General features: G+C 46.0%; 7 protein-coding genes across 9 annotated transcripts; 3 read left to right on the forward strand and 4 right to left on the reverse strand.

Annotated features, from left to right (window-relative positions):
• Positions 1–438: 438 nt before the first annotated feature.
• On the forward strand, positions 439–6,135 carry LOC108158535 (tetraspanning orphan receptor). 3 transcript variants are annotated; one of them, XM_017290938.2, is made up of 5 exons: positions 439–538; positions 809–1,016; positions 4,069–4,258; positions 4,332–4,470; positions 4,531–6,135. In XM_017290938.2, the coding sequence occupies exons 2-5, from the start codon at positions 843–845 to the stop codon at positions 5,315–5,317; spliced, it is 1,290 nt and encodes a 429-aa protein (XP_017146427.1). In that variant the 5' UTR covers positions 439–538; positions 809–842; the 3' UTR covers positions 5,318–6,135. The 3 variants fall into 3 exon arrangements, with proteins under 3 accessions (XP_017146427.1, XP_033247111.1, XP_033247112.1); XM_033391220.1 differs by lacking the exon at positions 439–538 and having other exon boundaries at positions 4,069–4,252; XM_033391221.1 differs by lacking the exon at positions 439–538 and having other exon boundaries at positions 4,069–4,246.
• A 376-nt stretch (positions 6,136–6,511) lies between these two features.
• Positions 6,512–7,171, reverse strand: LOC108158538 (peptidoglycan-recognition protein SC2). Its single transcript, XM_017290945.2, has one exon. The coding sequence runs from the start codon at positions 7,144–7,146 to the stop codon at positions 6,592–6,594; it is 555 nt and encodes a 184-aa protein (XP_017146434.1). The 5' UTR covers positions 7,147–7,171; the 3' UTR covers positions 6,512–6,591.
• Positions 7,172–10,347: 3,176 nt separating this feature from the next.
• Positions 10,348–10,980, reverse strand: LOC108158231 (peptidoglycan-recognition protein SC1a). The gene has a single exon (XM_017290463.2). It carries the CDS (start codon positions 10,946–10,948, stop codon positions 10,391–10,393), a length of 558 nt encoding a protein of 185 aa, XP_017145952.1. The 5' UTR covers positions 10,949–10,980; the 3' UTR covers positions 10,348–10,390.
• An 89-nt stretch (positions 10,981–11,069) lies between these two features.
• Positions 11,070–13,700, reverse strand: LOC108158221 (mitochondrial sodium/calcium exchanger protein-like). Its single transcript, XM_017290452.2, has 8 exons — positions 13,526–13,700; positions 13,240–13,460; positions 12,859–13,184; positions 12,721–12,795; positions 12,134–12,661; positions 11,914–12,053; positions 11,597–11,831; positions 11,070–11,527 (listed from the first exon to the last, which is right to left on the reverse strand). Exons 1-8 carry the CDS (start codon positions 13,580–13,582, stop codon positions 11,247–11,249), a joined length of 1,863 nt encoding a protein of 620 aa, XP_017145941.1. The 5' UTR covers positions 13,583–13,700; the 3' UTR covers positions 11,070–11,246.
• Positions 13,701–13,752: 52 nt separating this feature from the next.
• On the forward strand, positions 13,753–16,277 carry LOC108160961 (mitochondrial sodium/calcium exchanger protein-like). The gene is made up of 8 exons (XM_017295255.2): positions 13,753–14,027; positions 14,094–14,314; positions 14,377–14,702; positions 14,767–14,841; positions 14,912–15,418; positions 15,481–15,620; positions 15,680–15,914; positions 15,979–16,277. The coding sequence occupies exons 1-8, from the start codon at positions 13,959–13,961 to the stop codon at positions 16,257–16,259; spliced, it is 1,854 nt and encodes a 617-aa protein (XP_017150744.1). The 5' UTR covers positions 13,753–13,958; the 3' UTR covers positions 16,260–16,277.
• Positions 16,278–16,366: 89 nt separating this feature from the next.
• On the reverse strand, positions 16,367–17,002 carry LOC108160962 (peptidoglycan-recognition protein SC1a). Its single transcript, XM_017295257.2, has one exon. It carries the CDS (start codon positions 16,968–16,970, stop codon positions 16,413–16,415), a length of 558 nt encoding a protein of 185 aa, XP_017150746.1. The 5' UTR covers positions 16,971–17,002; the 3' UTR covers positions 16,367–16,412.
• A 172-nt stretch (positions 17,003–17,174) lies between these two features.
• LOC108158305 (mitochondrial sodium/calcium exchanger protein) lies at positions 17,175–19,820 on the forward strand. Its single transcript, XM_033391764.1, has 8 exons — positions 17,175–17,470; positions 17,534–17,754; positions 17,819–18,144; positions 18,212–18,286; positions 18,351–18,839; positions 18,904–19,043; positions 19,110–19,344; positions 19,402–19,820. Exons 1-8 carry the CDS (start codon positions 17,360–17,362, stop codon positions 19,683–19,685), a joined length of 1,881 nt encoding a protein of 626 aa, XP_033247655.1. The 5' UTR covers positions 17,175–17,359; the 3' UTR covers positions 19,686–19,820.
• Positions 19,821–21,000: the final 1,180 nt, after the last annotated feature.

Raw genomic sequence — 21,000 nt, forward strand, 5'->3', positions numbered from 1 at the left:
GGCCATAGGCTGACAAGCAACAAGACTTTAAATACCAGCAACATTGACGTTACAACATTGTGACTGTTTTTTTTGTTTAAACCTTGTTTTAGTCAAAATACAATAAATGGGAGTACTTAAAATTCGTTAATCTTGTAGAAAATGTATTTATCAATGGAATAAAACTATGAGCATTAGGAACAATTACGCCCTAACTTTTTTTTGTTTGACCTTTTTCACTAAAACCTTTTTTTTAGGCAAAATCTAATAAAAACAAGTATTTAAAATAAGCCAGTCAAGTAGAAAGTTGAATCAGTAACCATATAAAATTATGTGGGCATGGCTAAATGTGCTATATATATAGTAATATTCTACGGAAGATCAAAATCGAGGAATATGTAAAATAGAACTTGAATTCGTCAGTATATTTATGGTATATTTTTTAAATGAGATGGTATATTTTGGTATATTTATGAGGGTCGGACCGTATATTTTTATCACACTGCGCAGTTTTAGATTCAGTTAACTAGATTAGATTTATACATCTAACACTCCAAAGGTACATCTAATAATAAGTGCTTAAACGAAAATGACAGTGAAAGCAGAAAACCATGAAAAACAATTGTGCAAATTTCTAAGCAGACATCAAATAAAGTGGGACACAACATAGGCCCAGGCATATACACACAGACACACACACACATTGACATTGACTGTAACCGCAGCCATATGTACTATATATGCATATGTGTACTTATGTATACACTTATACGAGTATATTGTGAAATTATAAACATAATTAATGCCTGGTGATTTGTTTTTGTTGCAGCTTGTGGCACCCACCTCTGTCTGCGGGGCGTGAAATGTTAAGGATTCACTTCAAAATGGGTCCGCAACGTAGTCATCATCCCAGCAACAACAACAACAGCAATGGCACCGCCACCAGCAGCAATGGCAATCGCCAGCACAAGGAGTTTACGTGCTGTTTTGGTCTGCATGTCCATACGGCCACCCTGATGATTGGATTGTGGCATTTGGTAAGAAACTCAATTACCACCCTCTGACCTTTACCCCACCCACACACACAGCTGCAGCAGGCTTCTCAAAATGTGTATACACAGCTGCATTCCCACGCATGCAAGTTGTTGCCGCTTCATTTTTGACCCTTTTCAGTGTCAAGGAAGGGAAAAATCAATCGACCATGCCTGCGCAGTTCCTCCAAAACTGCACGCATCCAGCAGCTCTAAAACTTTCGCACTGCACACGTCCAACTTTCCCTGCGTGGGTTTACCTCCCCCTGTGACGTCAATCCGTGCGTCATCTGATCGGCAACAGTGCCAGCGAAGATGGGACTTAGCATCACTTTGCATCCCAATACGGAAGTGTCGGTCCGGATCCGTGCCTGGCAAACGGTATAGTGCGATTCCACAAGCCCTAAGGTGGGCCTTTTGTCCAGCCCCCGGCTGAAAGTAGCCCCTACTACAGCCCATTGTGGAGAGGTGTCGCCTACACATGACTTGGCATAAGCAATTGGCATAATTTGTGTATTTCAGTGCTCGTTCCGCCTCTTATGATTGGGGTCCCCTGCGACACGCTTTCATAGTTGCTCGCCGCACCGCACCACACCGCCTCATGTTTTGCAGTAACAAATCGTCACATGCGTCGCGAAAATGATTACAGTTTGAGCAGCATCAGCGACTGTGGGGCTCTGAAACCTTGTCGATGGTGTTCCGTTTCACTTCTTATCAACATCAAGTGCAATTTAATACCACTTCGGGTCCCAGTTTCCCCTTTTCTTTGTTTACCCCTCCAATTCGAGTCGAGTATCGGCTGTTCAAACGCTTTTATTTATTTATTTATTTGTGTAGCGTATAGCCGCGAATTGAATATTCCGATTGGATCATCATATAGTGATACAGTCATCTTGCGACCATCTGACTGATCCAACTTCGTTTAGGTATCCAAATTAGAATTATAACAAACAAACCATGCGCCTCCATTTAAGTGTCGCATTAAAGGTCAATTTGCAGTCAAAACAGAGCCTTGAACCTGATGTGATGTCTAAGCACGGGCCATATGTGCAAACAGTCACCGCCAGATACCAGATATCCGAATCCATGAGCTGTTCCATTTATTTTTAAAAATCCACGTACTCGCCAGATGATATGCAAACATTTCCCCTCAGATATGCATACAACATCTTTCTGTTCGGTCAACAGTTTCAACAGCGCGACAGAAGGCCGCCATAAATTGGAGAATTGTTAATTCAACTGTCACTTATCAGCACACAAATCGCAAATCAAATCTACTGAAGTTTCCTTATCTGTTGTGGTTTTTTTTTTCTTGCCAGCTCGCCTGCCAGCTCATCGTCATGATAAGCCATAGAATACCCAAACACCTGCGAGATGTTCAAAAAATGTGTTTAATGAATCTGTATCTATCCCCTACGATACGAGCTGGCATTTGCCTTCCCAGTCATTTTGAAATAATATTAAAACTAACATTCGAATCTACATTTTTCGCACAAGAGCAATTTGAAATGATTGCTCCTTTCCAATGAGATCGCTTCCAGAAGAAGCATTCGACACAGCTTGTGCAAGATTCGAGTGCAATGTACCACGGAGCAGAGAGCGATTACGAAGAAGAGAGCCTGGTGGAAGAGGAGCAGGAGCAGACGGAGGAGAGTAGCAGCTCTGGGGACGTGGAGAGCGAGGAGAATGGCCTAGTCTTGCTGTACAAGAACCCAGCTATTAATTGTCCTTCGTCCCCGTCCTGGCGCACGAAAGCTGGCGAGCCTAAGGAGCGCACCCTGTACTCCTTGGGCTATGCCGCATCCGACAAGTGGTCGACACTGGAAGCTACTCCTTGCCAAATGAAGAACAAGCCCAATCTGTATACACTGCTGGTGAAGCTGGCCAAAAACCGTTTGAGGACCGATTCGGTTGTCAGAATCGGCGAATGTCAGTTCCCAGTGCATCTCATGGTTCTGCAGAGCTACTCACAGTCGTTTCGCGATACCGCCCACGATATTGAATTGGAGCTACCAGAGGAGTACGTGACCGCAAGGAGTTTCGGTCTTATCTACGAATGGATGCTTACGGACAAGCCGCTCCTGCCCCGATTGGGCCTGCTGGAGGTCCTTCGAGCGGCAAAGTTCTTGAAGATCACACAGCTGGTCCGCCAGTGCGAGCATTGTCTGATAAATGGTTGCAAAGAGAACGCAGCTGCATTGCTGTACGTGGAGGCGAGGCGCCTGAACATGGAGCGATCTCAGCGACGTTTCCTTCTGCGAATTTCAAAGTTCTTTCTGACACTTGTGGCCTCTGAGGAGTTTCTCCTTCTGCCGCTGAAGCCGCTCCTTCTTCTGCTTAATTCGAGTATGCTCGGTGTCAACTCGGAGCTGGAGGTCCTAATGTCTGCAGTGCGCTGGTTGAATTGCCGGTGGCCTCAGCGCCAGGACAAGGTAAAAGAGGTCTCATCTTGTGTACGTTTTGCTTTGATCGCGCCGTGGCATTTAGTACGACTCCAAAATCCGGAATTATCTTCCTTGGAAGTGCTGAGGGTTGTCACTAACCCGACTGTGCGTCAGCTGATCCACGATGGCATTGCCTACACAACCACGCGAATCTACTACGGCGCCGATCAAGAGGGGTTCAAAAATCACCTCCTCAAATCTGCCATGAGCATACCAGAGCCAAGGACTTGGATCTTCGACCCCGCCTGCAGCCATCACCATCGCATTAACTGCAAGTTAGCACTGGACTTTTCCTACCAAGCGTTCATTGGATACCTCAACCGCCTGCAGGTACAGCCCAAGCACTACTGGGAATCGTTGGAGTCGGCAGTGGCTCCGAGCGGCGTCGAGTGCCTCAGCTGCCACCACTTAACCCAAAGGTCAAAGCCCTTGGCCCCAGCTGACCATCGCTAAACCCGTTTCCGTTGTATTCATTTGTTGTGAAAATTTTTAATATATATCTTGATACCCATTCCATTGAATTGATCCTGTCTTAGCTCATTGTTCCCACATAAGCTTATACGATGGTATAATACAGCGTAGTATTCATGTATCCGTCTCCGCCTCACTTGCAGTTCCTCAACATTTTGGCCCTGAGCGTTCTGGCGGTCATCTGGCGCAACCCCGAGATGATGGACGAGTTGGAAAGCGGCAGCCATGACTACACTGTGGATCTCAATGCACCGGCCTTGCCGACGCCCCTGAGCAAAGTGGACCCGCCCTACGCCTACCGCGACCATTCCCTCAACTATCGTAAGCGTGAGCGTAAGCAGTGACACAGAGTGGATCCGTGGATGGATTACTAATTATCGTTTTCGTTTTCATTCTATGCTTGTAGAGAACTTTGACATGGGCGGACTGGTGTGCACCTGCATGATAGCCATAACACTGATGATGATCTATGGAACCATCAAGGGGAAACCGTCGCATCTGTTGCCCTTCTTCTGTCTGCAGCTGTTTGACTTCGCCATAACGACGTAAGATCATTTTAAATCGTTTTGTGGGCAACCTCCCCAGCTTTTTCTTTCCGGTCGCAGCCTCACCGCCGCTGGCTATCTGTGCTACCTACAGGCCATCCATCGCATCATTGCCGAGTCTCACCGCTTGCCCTGGCGCGAGAAGCTGCTGGAGCTGCCGCCTGAGGAGCTCGTCGTGGTGGTTCTCGTCGTTTTCGTGTGCATTGTATTCCTGAAGGCCTACTGCATTGGCATCGTCTGGCGCTGTTACAAGTACCTGACTCTGCGTCAGCAACATATCCGCACTTTGTTCCCCTTCCTCGAGACTGGATCCGGGATCAATGGTGTGGGCGGCACCTTTGGGGCTGAGGAGCGTGCCTACTCCACTCTGTTGCCCAACTATGATGAGGCCATTGCCCAGTACTTGAAGCAGGCACCGCCGCCATCCTATCAGGTGGCCATGTCCAACTACCAAGAGGATCAGGCCGGAGAAGCTGGCGGTGCTGAAGCAAATCCTGGTGTGCCCCCCCTGTTCGTGGCTCTGGATGCAGTGGCCACTGCAAACGCCGCCTCCATTATGGATGATAATGATAACATGGATAACAACAACGAAATGCCGAACAACAACAACACGATGCACGTGAATGCCAACACGCCTCCCATGCGACGCAGTGATGTCGCCCTTGGCCCCATTTCCGATGACGATGATGATCTGGAGGTGATCGACGCAGGCCTAGATGCGATGGAGAGCATTCCACCGCCGCCGCCGTACAACGATGTGGCCGATGCCGAAGTGCAGGTGCCATCCCCGTCAGCGGTAGATCGTCAGGTCAACATAACACCTGGGCGCAATGAGAGCCAGGCCTAAGTTGTGATTTCTTTAAGTTTGTTTCTCACTATGTAACCGTGATGTGAGCGCGTGCTCGCATTACTAGCATCCACATCCTCGTCTTGCCCAGCCGCACAACGTTTTTTTGGTTATCATAACTTGGCTCATTCCGTTTCCTCCATCAATCAGGTGCACTCTTGCGTTTATACATATATGCTCTATATACCTCTATCTATACATATATAGTATGTATTTATGCATAAATGTGTTGAAAAGTGTTTTAGCAAATGAAAAATTTGAAGTAATTCCCATTTATAGCCGCCGCTCATTATATTGTTGTTTAAGGTAAAATCAAAACGCAAGCAGATTGTCTTTATGAATGCATATATGCTATATATATATATATGGTTGCTTCTCTTTAAATTTCCAAAACCAAAAAAAGGACCGTAGCAAGGATTTTGGTGTGGCCCAGAAAAGCTTCAATTCCTTTTCGGCCACGTCCGATATTCGAAAGTAGATGCAACAACAACCTGTTATAAACGTTTTCATTCGTTTAACCATGAGAATTTCAATTAGATTAAGCCCAAGTAGTTCGTTACCAGATAAATTCAATTGGCGCCCGCAGCCCACAGCCCGAAAGCCCTGTCTCTGGGTATGAATATGGATGTTCTTTGTGTTAAGCTATCTCGTAAGACTCTTATGCATATTATATACTCGATACTTGATACGGAACACATGGCGTACATAACCCCATCACTTACGATGCTATATATCACCCGGATTTTACTATTGTGTATCAATTAACAGCAAACGAATCGTTTTATGTGTGTACGATATCTGTCTATGTATACTGTATACTAAATATGCAAAGATATTCGAATAAATATTAGTTTGTATTTAATTCAAAATGTAATTCCTTGCATTATCAATTGCGGATCGTGGAAACGATTTCACATGCGAGAAATTGTGAGACTTCTAGGGAATATGAAAGGAATCATTAAATGAATCACATCTCTCTCGTGGGTGCCCTAAGTCCGATCGATCACGGCAATCGGCCGCTTCCAGCTCGTCTGAGGCCGTGGTCGTGTAGGTGACGGAGTTCTACGGTGAGTCAATCAGGCTTTCCATGACTTGATAACGATTCTGAGCTCTTCTCCTGGCCCACACCAAGCGATTGTAGAATTCGAGGGAAGTCCCGCAGCTAAAAATACCCGATGTTGTTTTTCATGTGTGTCTATTGTATTTTTAAGATTTTATTTGCATTCAAGTTTTTTTTTTTTGTTTTTTTTTTGCTTTTCATTGACCTTGATCGCCTAAGCCTTCCAGTTGGCCCAGGTGCGGATCTCGTTCCAGATGTTGGTGCCGGGGCACTCGGTGGCGCTGACCTGACGGTGGCCGTACAGAGTGTAGCCGGAGATGATCTGGCCGCGAGAGACGGCGTCGGCGAGGAGACCCTTGGCGGCGGTGATCTGGGCGGAGGTGATCTTGTCGGTGTTGTAGTTACCCAGGAAGGAGATGCCAATGGACTTGGAGTTCCAGTTGGTGGCATGGGCTCCCACCACGTTCCAGCCGCGACCCTCGTACACGTTGCCATCGCCGCCGATCAGGAAGTTGTAGCCAATATCAGCCCAGCCGAGAGAGTCCATGTGGTAGGCCTGGATGTTCTTCAGCTGGGTCTGGCAAGCGGCTTGGGTTGTGCAGTAGTTGCCGGCGGTATGGTGGATCACAGCGTAGCTCAGGGACGACGCCAGGGTAGTCTTGCTGGTGGCCGAACGACCTCCCCACTGCGACTTGCTGATGATGGTCACACCCAGAGCGGCCTGGGCGCAGAAGAACACAGCTAGAAGGACGAGAGCTTTATTTGCCATTGTTGAAGATCGATTGTTCGTTGTTCCACTCAATGCCGCCTTATATACCCCATCGAATCGAACCCGAGCAGGCTTATCGCCAGCGATGAACAGGCGCGCGAGTCAGTTGAGTTCGCGCGAGCTTAAATCTGATATGGCGGCTATCTGGAGCACATCCTGATATGGCCGTAATGACGACCAAATCGGACTTCTAATCAGCACAAGTGGTACTAATTAATTTGTCTAGAAATTCCCTGCAGTATGTCTTATACCGTGCGGACCTTCGAAGACAAGACCTTTACTATAAAAGCTCAATATTCAATGACCTTTTATAGGAACAGATGTAATCCGGATAAATCCGTTGTTTTTCGAAGTAGAAGTCTACAGGACACTGGGCCTTGAAGCTCGACTGAAAGCTTTCCTATAAAAGATGACGCAGTCGCAGTGCCATGGCAGCGTAATGGTATAATTATCGTGTAATTTTCTGCACAGACAGACTACAATTTACGATTTGCACATTCCCAGGGTGTAAGATATGTGGACATCATACGATTTTCAAATCTGCTTCAAGCTATAAATTGTATTTATTTTGTTGTTTTTTTTCGTTATCAATGTGATATTATGGGTTTTATACTAATTTATGAGCGTCTTGAAAACGATGAAGTGGCTGATATGATTTAAATCAAATTTTCACACCAAATATACACATATAGGGGCGTAGATGAGAGGATTTCATTTGGAATTTTGATTAGATTTCTGTCCTCCATCATTATTTTGTACAATGGTTAGTAGGGGGCAGACTCTGTACATTCTTACCCTTTGATGCACACGCCTCTGATGGGAACAATCGCAAGATAACTGATTTATTTCATTCTCATTTATATTTGGATGACGTAGAAACTGATACTCGTACCACAGGACTGTTTGACGGTGTGCCAGATTCGGCCAGACCAGGCGAACGACTCATTTGCGCGTCACTGGTTCCGCGAGAACCAAGCTGGTCAACTCTAGTCAGCATACAATAAACCGTTAGAAATTGCCAGCACAAGAACCACCTTAGTGAGCGTATTCAGCAACATGTGTGCGGATCCAACTTTAGCCGTCAGACAGAGAGAGAGAGACAGTAGTCTCACAAGATGTCTCGGCTTGATTAAGAGTATAGTATTGTTGTGTGTTAAAGATTCGGTTAAGCGTAGCTAAATTGCGGTGTTAACAAAGAGATACAGAAAATCATCTACAGGAGACTCGGCACACAACCCACGCTTCACTAATATTAATATTTCGGACATATTTCGAATCAAGTTAAGGCCACGAAAGGTATAGGAAAAAGAAAGCCTGCACTTTGCAGGGGGAACTACATGTCAGCATAGAGAAGATTATTCATTATTATGTAGTACTTAGTTGATTTATTTATTACTGTTTTGTTATCTGGAAAAACTATTTACTCGTCGCCATTGAAGGGACTAATATGTAAATTAATAAGTATTGCAATTAGAATCAATCAGAATCTCTAATAGTGGACTCGGATTAATGAAGGTTTTTTTTGGGATTGATCGACCATATCGAGAGGTAATCATTAATATGTTCCAGTTCCACCTGAGCGATAGTTGGCCCAGGACTGAGGGCGACGCGCCATCTATCGGAATTCCAGGGAGGCTAGATTGTGTATGGTGATATCAAGGGGAGCGGGGATGCGTTACTGGGGATAGAAGGAATACGATAGGATTAGTTATTGAAATCATAGAGCGTGGACGCGAGGATAAAGTCGACCCAGGACCAAGGATTGTGCGGTTAAGACCAAAATATTAATGTGAGTACCAAAAAAAAACGCGGGCCACTCAAATAGGGTTTGACGCAGTATATTTTGCTCATAGCCTGCCCGGAATACAGACACCGGAACCGGTGTCGTCAGTATATTATAGAAGACTACACCTGAACGCCTGTTCCTGTTCCATTTGCGAAAAGTGCGTGACGTGAGACAGTGGGCAAGAGGACGGACGTTGGTGGCGATTCTAGCCCTGAAAAAGTAAATATTTACCTCCAAACATGCATATAACATCAATCCCGCATGAGCAAGGGTATCCCCGTCATCGTCTCAGCACAATCATGTATTTACACTAAGAGTTATGTTTATTTATTTATCCAGATTTGCAAAAACGTTTTGGTGTTTTTGGTTAGTGGTAATTTTTCTTATATTTATCTATTTATTTATCTACACGCAGTGAAGTTAAATTCTAGATTTGGCGGGCAAGGGGAACTACCCAGGCCTGGGATCGAGAGCTAGCCGGAGTTGACCACAGGGAACCAAGCCGAAATGTAACAAATAGTACGATTATAAGGCGGGGGACAGGTGCAAACCACAGTTAGGTCTTTGGGGTGCGGGGCTTGACTCTCGCTGGAGGGGAAGCCACTTTACGTATTCCCGAATGCACAAGGAAGCACGGGGCAAAAGGGAACCGAGATTCATCTAGAAACTGAAACCCTGAATATACAAAGATCTGCAAACTTTTCAGAGCTACGTTGTTAACGAAGATTTCGTTAATGAGAATGCTCTTCAAGATGCGGTTTCGTTTTGATCCGCTACCAATTGTGGAGCTCTCCGGCCGACTTTTGGGTTCAGTGGCGGCAGTGTACAGTGCATTACAATTTGTTGCTACATTGCACGTCTTAAATCAAAAACTTTTCGAGTTCAATTCCTAATTTCTTAGATAGAATTTCTCATTGTCCCTTGTCCGGTCCCGACTTCGTGCTCTCTATTGTTAAAACGAAGCCGTCTTCTAGCCAGCTTCTGTCGAAGTTTAGCTCAACAATTTGAGCGTGAGATGTGCGACGACGACTTAATGATATTCTACAAGTTTCTCATGCTTGAATGGCTGCTCAACGGCTTCCATCCATCCACCCATCCTCTTATTTTGCCTCCCCCTACGTCTTGGCCTCGGCGGAAGCTCGTTGCTCGCTAAGCGAAAATTTGAAAACTTTTTGGTCAATTTTAACGAATGAAATACTTTGACAGCTCGAACGTGAGTGTTTGGCTGGCAAACGAAGATGGAGAGCGCGAGCAATATCCCCGCCATCGTTCCCCACTTCGGGCAAGCCATGGAGTTTCCTTTTGTCCAGTACTTTAGACATTTAAATGACAGCGATCCCTAAATGGTATTCCAAACGAATCACCCATGTGTTTACTCGTCTACTTGCCAAAAACTCCCCTAGATCATTGAAGAATTACAGTTTCCTATTAATTTTATTGATATTTCAGTGGGCAAGTCTAGCCAGACCAGTGGGACCAGCCGCGGATCTCGTTCCAGATGTGGGTGCCGGGGCACTCGGTGGCGCTGACCTGGCGATGGCCGTAGAGAACGTATCCGGAGCTGATCTGGCCACGGTTGACGGCGTCGTTGAGCAGTTCCTTGGCAGCGGCGATCATGTTTGGCTCCAGGGTGTCCCAGTTGTAGTTGCCCAGGAAGCTGATGCCAATGCTGTAGGGGTTCCACTCGGCAGCATGGGCACCCATGCGGTTCCAGCCACGGCCCTCGTACACACTGCCATCGCCGCCAATGAGGAAGTTGTAGCCGATGTCGGGCCAGCCCAGGGAGTCCATGTGGTAGTTCTGGACGCTGCGCAGGACAGCTCCGCACGCGGCGCGGGTCTCGCAGTAGGAGCCGGCCGTGTGATGGATGATGGCGTAGCCGAGATAGTTGCCCAAGGCTACAGTCCAGCTGGGTGCACGGCCGCCCCACTCCGCCTTGGAGACGACGTAGACGCCTTGCGCCATGTACTGGCTGCACACCAGCACGGCGAGAAGAAGAGCAACTTTGGACACCATGACTATAGACTGTAATGGTTCTGATGAAGAAGCCCTTCGCCGCTGCGGTGCTTTTATACCAATCCGATCCACTGGAAAGGGGTCTTATCGAGGCCTATAAAACTGATTTACAATACCACTAATCATTAATTGGCGTTTGGGGAAGAACCTCCGAGCTAGCCTCGTCACAGGTCTCTGATTTATAAGATCGGCCATTCCAATGGGGCTTAGGTTTATCAAATCACATGGGCGGCACATTGACTGCCTAGTTGTTTGATTTTTTGGTGGGTTTTCTGCTAGGAAATTAGTCCTTTTGATTTTATTTTGGATCCACATGAAGATCTTTGGAGAACTCATGAACCACGTTCCACTCAACGCAGGCGGCAAAAACGATAAAAATTAAGTACAAAATAAATGAGAATACCCCAGCTGAGCGGCGCGCGTTGAAGTTGAAAGTCATGGTCCAAAACAACATGGATATGATGGCCACATTCAAAAAGATGTAACAGTTCATGCCATGCTTTCCAATGAGGAACCAAGCAGTGCCGCGGCGGACCGTCTCCTGAAGCAGAATAGCCAATCCCATGCTAACCAATATATCTTCATTAGGGGATTGGGAAGTTAGCGCAATAGATACGGTACGGGCTACACTACCATGTCATGACTTACTAAAGATGGGGGCACCAAGTATAGCGCCCAGGGCCAGTTGTTCGTACCCCTCCAAGGCCAGAGATACAACCACAATCGTGTCATCGATGGAACTGGCCATCGATCGGAAGGTGACTGCGACGAAGCCCTCGGAAAGGTAGACGATCAGTCCCGCAATGCAGCACAGGATCTCCAGCTCGGCAGCACAAATCCCCATTATTAGCAGACAACCGCCAGCATTCAAGCCAAGGAACATCTATCGAGGGATGCGCGAGTAGGAGTACGAGTATTGGGCTAATTCCAGTCGCTTCGCTATGGGTTTGAAGTTCAGTACTCACCGAATGGTACACGGGTGGTATATCGGTTCGGGAATGCACGAATACAATGATAGCCAGGGGAACTGTGATGCAAAGACTCCACTGGGCATATGCGAATTGAGGTATAATAACAAATCCAGTGAATTCATTCGACATGATTGCTGAGGTTAAGGAGATTCAAGTTACATATGTGAGAGTGGAGTGTGTGCCGAGAGCAATACTATATATGATATGGACTTACAGTGAAGCAGAGTGATCCCAATTAAGGGGGTAGTGATTATCTGTATGCAGTTGAGCAGCTTGCACCAGCCGTGCCTGTAGATCTCGTAGTCCACAACAGGCAGAAATAATGTACAGATGAGTTTTAAAGGTGCTTTTAATATCATCAAGAACCGCCGCATATTTCCGACAAATTCCCATAGCTCCAAATCTATGGGCATCAGGTTCTCTAAGAAATCTGAGAAGAGAAATCGGTTCCTCGAATTACTCCTCGAATACAGTACCGTGCGTGTTGCCTCAAAATTCACTTCTGGTTTTTCTCTTTTTGGATAGGGTGTGGCGAATCCCAATGAAATCCTCCGGCTAGATTTCAATGGATGCTCGCTGGAGCCTCTCCAAGAGACACTTCGTTTTTTATTCCCGTATTGATGAATTCTTATGCGATGATCTTTTTCCAATTCCTTAAGAGTGTTCTCCATTTTCCTTATCTGGTCATTTCGTTTCCCTGATGCTGACATCTGATATGCTTCATCAATCTGTCTTCGTAACGCTGGAGGCATTCCGACTGACGAAAATAAATTCGAAAAGTTTTGTGCAAAGAATACTCACAATTAATGGTCAATCGCAGCCCGATTAGATCGGTAAATATTAGGATCAAGTAAAGGGCGTACAAAATGATCAGATCTATTGTAAATGGCTTGGCTTAGGGTTAAGTGTTCTTTTGAATTAAAGAATAGAGCTCCTTACAAATCCCATCTCTAGGTGTAATTGTTTTGGGACGTAACAATAAGAAAGTCAGGAGTTCACACGACAGTATCAGATAGAGGAGATCCCTCATGGTGTTGTGGGAATTCATCTTGAAGGGTTTGAGGTACCAGACCATACCGCCGCCAACCAGGATGAGAGCCAACGAATTGCTAATGGATATGGAGTACATAGGGGCGTCGGACCTCACTGGCATCATGTTTGCCAATGCCTCCGGAAGGGTATTGCCCAAGGCGACCAGCGTAGTCCCGGCTAAGTACTGACTCATGCCCAACTTCATCGCTATAATCTTCAGCATGGGACTGAAACTGAGGGATAGCTGGACATAAGCAAAAGAACTTCCCCTTAGATAAACTCACTCACTGAGAGTCCACGACATTGGAAATAATGACCATCAGGCCAAGGACTATCACCAAGATAAAGAATAGCGCGATCAACTCTTCTATCCTGCGTCGTATTTTCAGCTCGCAGTACAGAAGGGAGAAATAATTTGACAAAGTCGAGACTATGTCGCACTCGTGCACCTTGTGGGCCAACGCGCATCGTTCCTCAAAAGCATACTCCATTATGGCAAAGCAGCTCATCTACGGTGTACATAAGTGAACAAAAAGTTAAGTCCACTTTCTTGTACAAATCGGAAATCACTTACCTCATCATATCGAATGCCGAACGGGTTATCATTCTGGCTTTCAAGTGAATTATTCATTGCCAAGCGATGTGTATACAGATTGTAGATGTGTATGTAGATTGAAATATAGTTTATTGCAGTTGTGATTGAAAAAGAAAAGCCAAATATTCATATACTCGTATTTCAACATTCGACTCTTTCCGTAGCGCTCCATTATGCATTTCTCGACTAAATACAGTCTATCGTAACTCCAGACGCATTGCAACGGCAGGTGCTACTCCGTCATTGCGAGATTACAGGCCATCAGATATTGGTTATTCTCATTAGCAGAGTTTCGAGCTTTTCGGATTTTTACAGAGACAAAGTTGGTTGTACAGTTCCCGTCAGTCTGTTGACTAATTCGAAACTCAATTCTAGTCTACGCTCGAGTTGAAGTAAAGAAAGAAACTGCACAATGTCTGTTAAGAAATTGAATGGAAGTGATTCTAGAGTTTCCTATGAATTCGGTCACTTTCTATTGGATGTAAGTAGCCTGCTGTTAATTCCTGCAACGAGTACGCACAGCACATTTTCCATATTCCTGTTGCAGATGAGCTGTACGATGGTGATGAGACTCCCTTACAGCAAGCGTTGCAAGATGGCCACGGAAGTGCAGAATTGCGAGAAAATCGTGAATATCTTCAACTACTTTAGCATGATGTACTGCTCGTTTAAAATTACCGATCAATTTATGGAGATTTGCGTGATGTTTTTATTCGTTCTGATATGCCTCGCATTTCTGGAGCTGATGTCATCGAGCATTAGGCTATTGTAAGTGGATGATGTATTTGACTTTGATGCATTTCCGTTCTTCCATTTCTTCTTTTGGATAGCTTTACTCCTGCCTTGAAAATCGTCTCTGTATGGCTGCATATGAACGAGTACCTGACGGGTGTTACCCTACTGTCCTTTGGCAATGCCATACCGGACATTATAGGCAATCTGGCGCCAATTAGGGGCAATGCGTCGATATTTTCTATCGTCATTGGCAACGCACTGGTCATCATACTCCTAAATGGGGGTATTGTCTGCTTTCTGAAGCCATTCAAGCTGAGCGGTTCCAGCGCCACCAGAGACCTTCTGTTTCTACTGCTTTCTGTGGAGCTTTCACGATATATGATATTATACGGCGGAAAGGGGACCATTCTGAAAAGTGCTGGTATGCTTCCTTTCAATATCTTACGGTCGCACTGTTCTCAAGTTATTCCCATTCTCATTCTCAGTGGTGATTTCTATTTATTTTGTTTATTTATCTGTCAATATACTCGATCTCGTCATTCAGCGCCATAGCATCAGAAGTAAGTGAAAGTAATTTTTAACCAATTTCGAATTAATCGAATTTCTGGATTTTCGATCTGCATCTTCAAGAACTTCGAAGGGAAATTCAAGAACTAATGGGTCATCCTCCTGGCGTGCAACGAGACCAAGAGATCGCAGAAAAACGACAAGCAATATATGAACTAAAAATTCACGACGACATGGTTATCACAGACACTGCCGATTACCGGCGTAGGGCTAAACATCGGACCTTTAAGAATACCAATGCGGCTTTCTTTACCACATCCAAGGTGCTGGACCATCATGTGCCAGTTGACTTTAGTGCTACTGGAAAAATGCTCCATGATGACCGAAATCCGAAGAACTTGTATCTGTTCAGCGATTTCCTCGAGTCACTGAATCCCATTGATATGGAGGATTGGGAGCTGGGTGGCAGGTTATCTCGGTTATATCAGATCATTGGATGTCCACTGGTTTTCCTAATGCTTTTGGTCATTCCCTATGTGGATTATGAGAAGGCAAAGCACGGATGGAGCAAGTTGCTCAACTGCACGCAGATCATTACGGCTCCGTTCATCTACATTATCCTTGTGCATTGTATGTATTGGAGGAATGCGGTGAATCTTTATTATTCCTACCTTAGATTGTTTTCATTTAAGCAATGATGGTTTCCGAATTCAGCGGCTGGTACATCGTACTCCAATTTTCCTACGCAAAGTGGACCTTCCTTCTGACAGTGCCTTTGGCCATAGCTGTCTTCGCTCATAGTCGCACAGATCGGCCGCCCTTCTACCATATCGTAAGAAATGGCAATAATTTACATACCACACCACGCTACACCCACTTCCTCGCCCCTAGGTCTTTGTCGGCCTGAGCTTCACCATTGCCATTGTGAATATCTGGATTTGCACCTGCGAAATTGAGGTGCTAACTTCTGTTATTGCCATTGTCTTCAACATATCCTCAAACTTCATGGCCATCACCTTTGGCTCAGTGTCGATTGCGGCTGCGGATATAATAGCAAACGCCACCCTCGTCCTGCAGGGCTACGAGAAGATGGTGTTTGCGGCCATAATAGGTGGACCACTTTTCAGTAAGTGGGGGGTCTAGACTTTCTAGCGAACCGCTAACATCTGAAATCTGCTTCTTGTTTGCAGACAACATAATGAGCATCGGCATATCCCTATTTTATAATGAGGGTGTTCGCCAAGATGGCACGGCGTCTCTATACGGCTCCCACGGGGAGAACTGTTACGTATTCATCATGATAACTATCATAAGCACATTGTGCTGGTGCTTCTTCTATAACTTCCTTATGCGACGTTCCGCTGGCATTTTATTGTTGTTCATATTTTTGCTGTTTTTTATTTACACAGCTGGCATGGAGTGGGGCTTCGTGCACGGCTTCAACGATGATACCCAAAAGGGTCCTATGTAATTCTGACATCTGATTCCTTGCAATGCGGTATTTATTCCTATTGTACCTAATAAAAATGGGGGAGTTTTGTGTGGGGAACGTTTATATGAAAACGTTCTAATGACAAATGTTTGTGCTCGGGGTCGTTTATTTATATGTCTCTATCGGAAGAACCTAGCCGGACCAGTGGGACCAGCCGCGGATCTCGTTCCAGATGTGGGTGCCGGGGCACTCGGTGGCGCTGACCTGGCGATGGCCGTAGAGAACGTATCCGGAGCTGATCTGGCCACGGTTGACGGCGTCGTTGAGCAGTTCCTTGGCAGCGGCGATCATGTTTGGCTCCAGGGTGTCCCAGTTGTAGTTGCCCAGGAAGCTGATGCCAATGCTGTAGGGGTTCCACTCGGCGGCATGGGCACCCATGCGGTTCCAGCCACGGCCCTCGTACACACTGCCATCGCCGCCAATGAGGAAGTTGTAGCCGATGTCGGGCCAGCCCAGGGAGTCCATGTGGTAGTTCTGGACGCTGCGCAGGACAGCTCCGCACGCGGCGCGGGTCTCGCAGTAGGAGCCGGCCGTGTGATGGATGATGGCGTAGCCGAGATAGTTGCCCAAGGCTACAGTCCAGCTGGGTGCACGGCCGCCCCACTCCGCCTTGGAGACGACGTAGACGCCTTGCGCCATGTACTGGCTGCACACCAGCACGGCGAGAAGAAGAGCAACTTTGGACACCATGACTATAGACTGTAATGGTTCTGATGAAGAAGCCCTTCGCCGCTGCCGTGCTTTTATACTAAACAGATCCACTAGAACGGCGGCCTTATCGAGGCATATAAAACTGATTTACAATGCCACTAACAGTCTTTTCTCCCATTCATATTATGGGTTATGATTAGGGGAAGCACCGAGGAGTAAACAATTCTCTGATATTGATTTATACGGTGGCTCCTTATCAAATCGCCGGGGTCGACATCTTGGCTGGCAATCACAGTGCTATTTCTGGTTTCTGCTATTTTCCTCCAGGGAAATATGTCTGTTTTGTTTGAAAGACTCTACGAATATGAATATAGGTGTTTCTTCGATTTCCTTCAAAGCTTTGTACTTTTAAAAAAATAGTTGTAATAATGGTGCCTACATCACATCCTGAACGAATCCCTATCCGCATAAGGACCGATCAAGATGATAAATTGAACTGGACATACTTGGACCATGAGTTCTATACCTATCTCAAGAACGTAAGTCATGTTGAATCCTTTAAGGCTTCCTAGTCATCATTAGCATTTTCCGCGTTGAAGCAGATGAGCTGCATGACGGTGATGAAACTGCCATATGATAGACGCTGCATGATGGCCCAACAAGTGCTGGACTGTCAGAACATCATCAATCTGTTCAACTACTTCAAGATGATGTACTGTGCGTTCCATATATCCGATATGATAACGGAGATCGGGGTGATGGTGCTGTTTTGCCTGGTTGTGATTGCCTTTCTCTTTCTCATGACTCTAACCATTGACGTGTTGTAAGTGGGGAACGATGTGGTGCTCTCCTCTCAGTGCTAGCTGCAACCCAATCCAATTCCGCAGCTTCGCGCCTACCATGAAGATCGTTTCTATGAAGCTGCACATGAATGAGTACCTGGCGGGCGTTACACTCTTGGCCTTTGGCAATACATGTCCCGATCTGATAGCCAATCTAATGCCCATTCGGGCCGACGCACCGATATTCACGATAACTGTGGCAAATTCCCTCGCCATAATCCTGCTCAGTGGGGGTATGGTCTGCTTTCTGAAGCCCTTCAAGATGAATGGCCCCAGCACCGTCCGGGATCTTCTGTTCCTGCTCCTCAGTCTGATAATGCTCCGTTCCATAATATTCAGTGAGGGAAACGTGACCGCCACAGAGTCTATTGGTATGTTCATTCCGTTGCATATTCAATATTCTACTGGAAAATAACCATTTCCTATTGCTTCGATTAGTGTTAATGGGCATTTATTTTTCCTATCTGATTATCAATATACTGGATCTGTTGCTGCTGCGCTACACCATAAGGAGTAAGGACTGAACATATGTAGAAATCGTGACCAACATTCCCATCTTTCTATTTGATCATCGTAGAACTTCGAAGGGAAGTTAACCAATTGCAAACTTCACCTGGCAACGCACGCGTAGTCGCTGAGAAAACGCGCTTATTGAATGAGCTGGAACGGGATGACGAATTAAATATCAATGACACTAAACAGATCAATCGAGAAATGACTGAATCAGTCGAGAAGGTATTCTTCTTCAACACACCGAAGAAGAGAATTCGTCCCCCAGTCGTTGACCATATAGCCAACCGAACTATCTTCTATAATGTGGGAAATCCGAAGAACCTTTTTCTACTCACCGAGTTCTTTGAGTCTCTCAATCCCATTGACAAGGAGGACTGGAAGTTGGCTGGCTGGTGTCAGCGCATTCTTCTGATCGTCAAAAGCCCACTCAACTTTTTCCTCATTTTATTTATCCCCGTTGTGGACTTTGAGAAGGACAAGCACGGCTGGAGCAAGCTGCTCAACTGTACGCAGATCATCACGAACCCTTTCCTCATGATCACCCTGGTGCATTGTCGGTATTCCACAGGGGTCCATAATATCATCTTAATCTTCATTCCTCGCCCTCTTTCCTCTAGCTTCGGCCACCAGTAAGTACTACGCCTGGTACATAGTCCCCAATTTGGACATCTCCAAGTGGACTCCCTGTGTGACACTGCCTCTGGCCACTGCTGTCCTCATTCACAGTCGCACAGATGTGCCGCCCTTCTATCACATTGTAAGACATCCATTTCTAAAGATCTGCAAATGCTCCTCCTCACTCTCTCCCTTCTTCGCCCCGTAGATGTTCATCATACTCAGTTTTAGCAGCTCAATCGTTGTCATCTGGGTGTGTGCCAGCGAAATGGAGGTGCTAACTTCCATTGTGGGCATTGTCTTCAATCTATCCGGAAACTTCATGGCCATCACCTTTGGGTCAGTGTCCAATGCGATGGCGGACATAATAGCCAACTCCAACCTGGCCCTGCAGGGCTACGAGAAAATGGCCTTTGCGGCCATTATAGGCGGCCCCGTGTTTGGTAAATGGGCAGGATTTCGTATGGTCTCAAAATAACATACCTCTTCTTTGCCCCCAGCTCTTGTGGTTACCATGGCCATTCCCTTTGCCTTTAATAAAAAAGTTCGCACGGCTGGTGCTGCATTCTGGCTGTATGGCGAGCACGGCGAAAACTGCTACATATTCCTCATGATCACCATCGTGGCCACATTGTGGTGGTGCATGATCTTCAATTTCAACGCCCGCCGATCGGCAGGCATCTTCATGTGGCTGATATTTGTAATATTCATTATTTATTGTACTGGCGTGGAGATGGACATTGTGCACGAGTTCTCAAGGGACCAGCTCTTCAATCCAATGTAACGAAGTATTCGTACTTAGGCGTCCTTCTTCATTCATTGTACCTAGCTATGTAGATATGTATATAGATGTGCTTCCGCCTTCAGTATAACAAGACTGAACCGACACACAGACTAATTAAACTAATGAAGTATCATATCATAATTAAGCCCCCAGTGAAATGCAAGCCACAAGAACTGACGGTCCATTGAAATTCAGTGGAGCATCCACTGCCAAGTTCTGTCCTGAGACAGCAACCAGCAATCAGCGCCAGCATCATCTCTATTTCAGAAAAAAAGCGCCCTGCATAATGAAGGAAAACTGATGGCAACGACGACGAAAGCGTCGCGTTAATTAGGGTTAAAGTGGTCCGGGGTTGGTGTGCTGTCAGCGGTTAAGGGGCCAGTGATTTGTGCGACAGTGTGGATGCAAAGATGGAGCCAGAGATAGAGACAGAGACAGACCAAGGGCCACAAGTAGGTCAAACCAGTTGCAGCGTCTTACTGAGGGGAACTTACTTTCACAGTTCATATCTGGACCACTAGTTGGGGCACCATTAATATTGACTCTTACATGTAAATTTCACTTGATTCCGGCTCTTATTCCGACTCTTATTCCGGCTGCAGCTGAAGCACAACCATTACATTTAAGTACAATTGCATAACCAAGAAGGGAGGCACATACTCGTACTCGTAGAGAGGCAAAAAACGATGCGGAAGCCATCTCCAGCATCAGCTTCAGCATCAGCATCAGTATCAACATCAGTGTCAGCTTCAAAGGCAAATGCAACACAGAGTTCCGGCAGCAATAAAAGCACTCAAGACCCTCAGAGTTCCTGTCTGCCGCCTGTCCATCTGCCTGTCTATCTGGCGGCTCCCTCTATCCGTGCACTTAATGGGACATGTTTTTGCAACAGCTTTGGTTTCTCTTTTCGCCACTCCAGTCTTTCCGAGTGTCCCCCAATCGCAATCCCAGTCCCAGCCCGGGTCCGGGCCCAGCTTCGACGTCCATGAGATTTGATGCATTTTGCTTGTTACCAAATTGTTTTGCATTTCCCATTCTCTCCACGCTTTCCCGTTGAGTCGCAATCCCGAATGGAATGTGAAAAAATAAGAATGAAAATAGGAAAAGGGAGCATACCAATGCCTTGGTCTTGGCCATGATTCGGTGTGAAAGTCATCAAATATTTAATGCACAAGTGCGAAATCGCATTCCAATTGGCAGCTGCTTGCTTATGCATGAGCCAAAATTGATTTGGATGGATCAGACCGTTGGGAGTTCCACGGAGCCATTAAGATTGGACCACCGATGCAAATGGCTTGAAGAGTCCTTACAGAAG

Source organism: Drosophila miranda, chromosome 3 (genome assembly GCF_003369915.1).
Source record: "Drosophila miranda strain MSH22 chromosome 3, D.miranda_PacBio2.1, whole genome shotgun sequence".
NCBI lineage: Eukaryota > Metazoa > Arthropoda > Insecta > Diptera > Drosophilidae > Drosophila > Drosophila miranda.